Genomic DNA, 8,028 nt, shown 5'->3' with positions numbered 1-8,028 from the left:
GTTGTTGTTGTTGTTGTTGTTGTTGTTGTTGTTGTTGTTGTTGTTGTTTTTGTTGTTGTTGTTGTTGTTAAGGAAGTTGGTTATTAAAAGAGTATCTCTGTCGACATATAAAGAGAAGTCTTCTTAACCCAGGTACAATTCAAAGCGTTCAAGATGGAGGGTTGTTTGCTAGTAAGATGACTACATTAATCAATCAGCTATTCTCCCGACATGTGTGTCACTTCTAGATGGCTGTCTCTTCCATTCGCGGGGAATCTGGATGTTAAGTAACCTCACAGAACTAATCCCTTCTTGAGAAGCCACCAGTTGTGCAGCTTCTCAAGAATTTCCCCACATTTTATGTAACCCGAAGGTTATGATATTGTGTTTACAAGAGCCCTTCACTGGTCCCTATCCTGAACCAGATCAATTCAGTCCACATTCAAGCTCGCGTTGTCACACTTGCTTGAATGTGGGCAGTTCCCACACCAACCCATGCTATTTCTCCAAGATCCATTTTAATATTATCCATTCACCTATGTATTTTAACAGCCAGTGGTCTCTTTCCTTTTGGCTTTCCCACAAATATCCTATATGCATGCCTCATCCCCCAATTCGCGCTAATACTCTGCCCACCTCAACCTCTATGTCTTGATCAGTTTAATTATGCTTGGAGAAGAGTACCAGTTATGAAGCTCGTCATTATACGGTCTGAATCTGTGAATTAGAAAATAAAATCTTTTGTTGTGCGCGAGATAATCCCAAGTATCAAGAGGCATGTTGTATAATGTAGCTCACATTCGGTGTCTTTTGCGGTAATAGAGGACAGGACACTAATGGACGCTTGGCGAACCAATGAGGTTACACAATACGGATTGCGGCTGCGCATCTGAGTCACTCTTCATTTATATTGCTCCATATTACGCACATTACGCTGCGTGGCACACTGAAACATATGCTTTTCCTCAGTTGCTAATCAAATGAATGTTGTTCGATCCTTTGACATTGTGTAATGCTTCAATCAGTTTCGAGAAAGTAGCTATCGATGTATTAACTACATTTTGTAGCTTTCATGGGTGCCTCTATATTTCAAGCTGGTCGCTTAGTTTTATCAATATGCGTTACAAAATCAGGCTTGACTTGTTTAAATTTATGATCAGTTGCCATTCAATTGTGGAAACCTCATGTTCCCACCACGTTCTTAAGACAAGAACATTGGCAGACTTTCCTTCCAATTCAAAAGTTACACAAGGAGCATGGACAAATGATGCACACGTGGCAGTCTTAGATTTGTGCTCTAACCTAAATTCCTAGTCCCATGAGAATGATAAAACAGATTATTTTCAAGTCAGAAAGGGACAGTCCGGAGACCTGGACTGATATGCAGTGTTACAAGACGTTAGCGAAATTAGTTTTAAAAAAATATATTTTAATAAATTCAGTGTGAGTTTAAAACTAATGTATAATCAATAATGCCTCTATGGCATAGTTGTCAGAGTTCCTGGCTACAGATCCAGAGGTTCTGGTTCGATTTCCGTCGTTACCAGAATCTCTGAGAAGTAGTAAGTCTGGAACGGGGTTCACTCAGCCTCGTGAGTATAATTGAGGAGCTACTTCAAGGAAAGAGCGGCTCCGGTCTAGAAAACCGAAATTAATGACCGTCAAGGAGGATGAGGTGGGCAGGGCATGTAGAACGAATGGGGAGAAGAGGAGTGAATATAGGATGTTGGTGGGAAAGCAAGAAGGAAAGAGACCACTTAGAAGACCAAGGCGTAGATGGGTGGACAAAATTACAATGGATCTTAGAAGGATAGGATGGGATGTTATAGATTGGATTGGTCTGGCTCAGAATAGGGACAAGTGGAGGGCTTTTGTGAACAAGGTAATAAACCTTCGGGTTCCATAAAATGTTAAGAAATTCTTGAATAGCTGCAGAATTTGCGGCTACTCCAGAAGGGCTCAGCTCCATGAGTGAATAAGTAAGTAACTTTGAATATTCGGTCCATGTAACAACTGAGCTTTTGGCTGGACAGCCGAAGATTTTTTTATCTTCCAGTCAGCGTCAAGGGACTTGATTTTTCTCCACAACGTGAAGATGTGCCATGGGGTCCACCCAGGTTCCTATGAAATAAATCGGCGGGTCTCCTTCGTCGATACTGACTCGCCGGTGCAATAAAATGAACCCTCGACCCCAAACCGCCCCCCCCCCCAGGATAAGAAAACATGGAGACACAATTTCATTGTCCCATTGGTCTTCAGGACTTCAGCTTAAGAGTGAACACTTATTTTTTAATTTGTAATTCAAAACTTACAGAAAACACACTGCTTCTCTATGAGAAAAATCAAACGGTGAAGTGTCTTTGCCTTTTCATTATGATAATCATATATACAACATAAAGGCACTCCGTGGATGAAGAAAGATATTCTTAATGTTAAAGAATATGGTATATATATATATATAGACACACACACGTAGGTAGCACTGCGCATATCTTTAATGTGTTCCTTTAACGTCCATTGCCTGCAGTCTTAAGAACGGCCATGTTTTTCATGTGTTCTACCCCTCTATAGCTCAAGCGGTTAGTCGCTGGCTTCCCACCGCGGCTGCCCGGGTTCGATCCCGGGTCTGGTCAAGTGGGATTTGTGGTGGACAAAGTGGCGCTGGGCAGGTTTTCTCCGAGTACTTCGGTTTCCCGTGCTAATCTTCATTCCACCAATTGCTCCACAATCACCCTCACCTATCATCTGGGGCTGGTACAATAGGCCAGAAGTGGCCGCAGTACAGGGGACTTAGTCCCACCCCACTAGCAATAAAAAATTACTTCACGTTTTAGAATGGGAGTAATATGTTTGTAACATATTCTACAACAGAGTTTCGTTTTATCCTTATATTACATACAATTAAAAATACTCACAGATTTATTAGATATCAGGTTTTCGGACAATCGAATTTGTATGTCGAGTACAGTTCCCGCAAGACTGTGTCGACTGGAGAGCAGAAACGTGGATATATATATCCGAAAGGAAAAGTGCGCTGTTCAATTAGTTGTTCACCTTCACCGCACTAGGTATACATGTAGCATATCCATAAATTGTACATTTTATTCATAAATGGAGAGCTGGCTATTTCAGATGTTTGTCTCTTCAGTCTGTTGGCCTCTTTTCCTATCCATTTCTGGTGACACTCTGAGAAACTGAAGTTCACCATTCGAATGCTTATCTCTATCTATAGATGTTACGTGTAAATGTTTTCAATAAAATTTGCAGTCTGTTTTAAATATCCAAATGTGTGCCGGGATAGCGTAGTCGGTATAGCGACTGGCTACGGGCTAGACGACTGAGGGGTCGGAATTCGAGTCCCGGTAGGGGCAAGAATATTCACTTCTCCATGTCGTCCAGACCGGCTCTGGTGTCCACCCAACCTCCTATCCAGTGGGTACAGAGGGATCTTTCCCCGGGGTAAAGCCACCGGGACGTTAAGCTGACCACGCACCTCCAACTAGTGCCGAGGTCATGGAAACATGGATCTATATGTCCATTCTCCCATATTCCTTTATGGGGTAAGTGTTTAATTAGTTAATTATGGGGACAAATTCAACTTTTAAATGTGTAGTATATTTCACCTCTTATTGGTATGTTTATTAATTTATTAGTTTTACAATTAATTCCAAATTTATTTTCAACAAGGTTTTTTTTTTCCTATAATCAGGACACTTCAAATTGTACATACATATGTTATATACAGAATACTGTACAATAATACGCGGTAGGATACAAACGGAGGGAAACGGAATAAAGAAGAAAGAAAGATCGAAAAGGGATGGAAAAGAAATAGGAGAAGAGAGAAAGGTAGATACATTGTCTTTCGTTCCAGTTCTCATAAATCATTACGGGAACCACAGAAGGGGATAGGCCCATTTGTGACTACTGCACTTACAGGATTCATTAATCGACATTCAGTTTTCTGAACGAACCTTCGAAACCAAACAGGTCTCCGTTGTTGACGGCTTTTCCTGGTCTCTTAGATTCATCGGATTTCGTTTTATCTTGTTCCAAGAACCAATCTCGATAATTCTGCAGCTTTCGTAACCAGGCAGCTGGAAGAACAGAGAATTCAATGCGTCTTTCTGTGTACTGGGAACAGACAACATGCAGTCCACATTAACTTTATTATTTACTTACACCAGTGGTCAATAAGAGAGCCGTTCTCACCGCCATATTCGCTAGGTAGAATCCTCTTCGATATCATACCATGTAATGCAGCGTGTCCTTTTGTGTGGACGTGTATCTGAGAAACAGGAATAAACATTCCAACTGCAGTTCTAATAATTCAATTCAGTTCAATTCGTGTTTATTTACGTGCAAACTTAACAGCACAATAATAATAATAATAATAATAATAATAAAAATAAAAGTAGAGGTATACCTGTAACAGGCCGTGGAGGCCCATAGGGTTGTGAGATGTTGAGGTTCATATATTTTCTAGAAAATCGGCTCATGGATGGCGGAAAGGTTGTCAGCCTTACGCGCCGGCTGCCCTTTACCCCCCTGGAAAATTCCAAGAATATTCCTGGTACTCATTTGTGTTAGAGGCTGAGTCGATCCCAGGACCGTAGTGCCGTTGGAAGGATTAGGTAAATTGAAAAAATCCACCTCATCGGGATTCGATCCCGCGACCTTCCGGCTTTTAGCATAGTGCTTCAACCAAATACGCTACCGCGTGCCCCCAATAATAATAATAAGGAGAATAATAATTCAGTTCAATTATTTATTGTTTATGTGCTGAGCCAACAGCCGCAAGGCCAGTTACAGACATAGCACCGTGTAGATAAAAGTAGTTACATACTGGACAAACAGAACATAATGTCAAAGAATAATTAAAGGTGATTATTGGAGGAAAACAATTAATACATATATGGAAACATAATAATAATAATAATATCATTATCACAAATCTAACAAGTTGCTATTGACAATTCAGGAATGCAAAGTATAGAGATTTAGAGAGAACAATAACAATTCAGTTTAATTGTTTAATTATAATTAATTGCATACCTTACGTAATATGACGCTGGCCTTCGATACATTGGAGACTGCTTTGTTCAGTGCCTGTACTTCAACAAAGTGTTTAGGCTGCTAAAGTTGCTAGTGGGGTTACTCATATGTTTGGGACCAAAAATATGTGTCGATTTCAAAATTTGTAACGGCGTGGGAGTACGATGAGACAGTACGTCAGATATTTATAGACTTCAAGAAAGCCTATGATTCAGTTAGGATGGAAGTATTGTACAATATTCTGATAGAGTTTGGGATATCCATGGAACTAGTTAAGCTGATTAAAATGTGTTTAAACGAAAAGTATGGTAAAGTCCGTATAGGTAACCATTTGTCCGATAAATTTCCTATCCAGAATGGTCTGAAACAGTAGATGCTTTATCGCCACTGTTTTTTCGACATTTCTTTAGAACGTTCCATTAGGAAAGTCCAGGAAAGACCGGAAAACCAGGTGGGACTGAAATTAAGTGGGACACTTCAGCTGTTAGTCTATGCTGATGATGTGAAACTTCTGGGTGATAATAGATACCATAGAGAAAAACACGCAAACTTTAATTGACGCAAGTAAGGAGATTGGCCTAGAAGTAAACACAGAGACAACTAAGTGTATGTTGCTGTCTCGTCACCAAAATGCAGGGCAAAATCATGACATAAAGAGAGCTAACAGATGTTTTGAAAATCTGGCACATTTCAGATATTCGGGAACGACGATAATAAATTATAACCTGATTGAAGAGGAAATTAAAAGGAGATTGAACCCGGTAATGCTTGCTACCATTCAGTCCAGAACCTTTTGTCTTCTCGTCTGCTGTCCCAAAACATAAAAATTAGAATATACGTACAAAACTATAATTTTGCCTGTGATTTTGCATGGGTATGAAACTTGGTCTTTGACATTAAGGGAGGAACATAGACTGAGGGTGTTGAGGAAAATATTTGGACCGAAGGGGGATGAATTGACAGGAGGTTGGAGAGAACTGCATAATGAAGAGCTTCAACACTTGTACTCTTCTCCAAGTATAATTAGAATGATCAAGTAAAAGGAGGATGAGGTGGGCAGAGCATGTAGCACGAACAGGCGAGAAGAGGAATGCATATAGGGTATTGGTGGGAAAGCCGAATGGAAAGTGACCACTGGAAAGACCAAGGCGTAGGTAGGTGAACAATATTAAAATGGATAGCATGAGATGGTATGGATTTGATTGATCTGGCTAAGGATAGGGACCAGTGGAGGGCCCTTGTGAACACAGTAATGAACCTTTGGGTTCCATGAAATGCTAGGAAGGTCTTGAGTAGCTGCACATTTTGCTTGTCTTCCAGAAGGGCTCAGCTCCATAAGTAAGTAAGTAAGTATTTTTTTTAATTGCTAGTGGTGTGGGACTAATTCCCTTGTACTGTGGCCACTTCTGGTCTATTGTACCAGCCCCAGATGATAGGTGAGGGTGATTGTGGAGCAATTGGTGGAATGAAGATTGGCAGGGGAAACCGAAGTACTCGGAGAAAACCTGCCCCAGCCCCACTTTGTCCACCACAAATCCCACTTGACCAGACCCGGGATCGAACCCGGGCCGCCGCGTTGGGAAGCCAGCGACTAACCGCTTGAGCTATGGCGCGGCCATACCCTAGTTAAATTATTCTATATGGATTTTGGTGTACTGTTATCTTAATTTTCGTTAACACGTTGAATTTCTCGTTTTATATGCAGTAAAATTGTTTGGCTTCTCTTTTCCACGGCTGTAGTTTACACTGGTCACATTTAAGCTTAAGTATGACCATGCTGCTTCAAACTCCATTACTGTTTTCTCTCTCTCTCTCTGTGGCTTTGCAGCCCTTCGGAATTCGGCCGCTTTTACTGTTTCTTAATCCTACACACAGTAATTAGGACTCTTTGGACGGGGGATCAGCCCGTCCCAAGGCCGCTACCTACGCACAGAACGTCACGAACACAGAATAAACGAAAATAGACATCGATGCCTTCAGTGGGATTGGAACCCAGTGTTGGAGTGGGCGAAGACGGTTCATGCCTTAGAGCTCGCGGCCACTTTGATCACAACAGATTTTTCAAAATATTCAGTATTGCTGTGATAATGCATTAGAATGGTTAAATTTAAAGGGACTATATATAAGCCGTTGGCACTCTGATGATTAATTCATAATAAATATTGAAAATGGCGCTAAATATTACCCCTTATTTCCATAAGCTGTCTGTGTTCCTGCTTCTTCCCGGAGCATAAGTAGGTAAGAATATTTTTGCTGATGTCAGACGCTATTTGGGCCGCCTCTGTGTTCTAGTGGTCAGAGTTCGTGGCTCCAGATGCAGAGGTCCCGGGTTCGATTCCCAGCGCTGACAGATTTTCTGAGAAATAGTGGGTGTGGAACGGGGTCCACTCAGCCTCGTGAGGATAATTGAGGAGCTATTTCATTGGAATAGCTGCTCCAGTCTAGAAAACCGAAATTAATGGCCATGGGGATCCGTTGCGCTGACCACGTGATACCGTCTATCCGCAAAATGTTGGCACGACAAGCGGCGGTCACTCGGTCGGTATAGTTCGCTTGCGGACTACAGGCCACGGGGGTTTTTTCAGATGCTATTTAATCAGTAACCTTTAGGTACGTGTATTTCTGTACCTTACTCAGTTCTTAGGCCGATAGAAACTGTCAGAACTTTTTATGATGGAATTTGAAGGCTTTCTTGTATTTATTTGTTTAGTTATCCATGTATTTTTCTTTAGCCGTTATGTTGTATTCGTGTTGATTCAGTAACTGGTTCCTGATTGTTAATACCACTGCATAATGATTGACGTCATTGCACTATAAAACTGTTATTATATAAAAGAAAAAAGGTGTCGGAGCGTGAAGCTAACCAATCACCTCCAACTAGTGCCGAGATCAAAAACGTGGGTCTATACATCCACTTCCCCATAAGCCTTCATGGCGTAGTGCTTAATTAGTTAAACATAGAGGACAACTTTACATTTTTTATATAATTAAGGT

At 41.1% G+C, this 8,028-nt stretch overlaps 1 protein-coding gene and 1 long non-coding RNA gene across 2 annotated transcripts in view; both read right to left on the bottom strand.

Annotated features, from left to right (window-relative positions):
* Window positions 1-2,965, bottom strand: part of LOC111870395 — a 6,438-nt gene extending 3,473 nt beyond the window's left edge. Inside the window, exon 1 of the long non-coding RNA XR_002843843.2 lies at window positions 2,895-2,965. This is a non-coding gene — a long non-coding RNA (uncharacterized LOC111870395). The remainder of the gene's footprint in view (window positions 1-2,894) is intronic.
* LOC111870391 overlaps window positions 1-8,028 on the bottom strand; it is a 38,536-nt gene that overhangs the window by 11,381 nt on the left and 19,127 nt on the right. The window contains exons 6-7 of the mRNA XM_033753829.1: window positions 4,162-4,267; window positions 3,934-4,076 (exon numbers count right to left, since the gene is read on the bottom strand). Coding sequence (XP_033609720.1) covers window positions 3,934-4,076; window positions 4,162-4,267 — 249 coding nt within the window. The remainder of the gene's footprint in view (window positions 1-3,933; window positions 4,077-4,161; window positions 4,268-8,028) is intronic.

This window comes from Cryptotermes secundus, unplaced genomic scaffold (assembly GCF_002891405.2).
Source record: "Cryptotermes secundus unplaced genomic scaffold, Csec_1.0 scaffold1065, whole genome shotgun sequence".
NCBI classification, from domain to species: Eukaryota; Metazoa; Arthropoda; class Insecta; order Blattodea; family Kalotermitidae; genus Cryptotermes; species Cryptotermes secundus.
The sequence above is the reverse complement of the archived record's forward strand: the minus strand, read 5'-3'. Positions and strand labels throughout refer to the sequence as shown.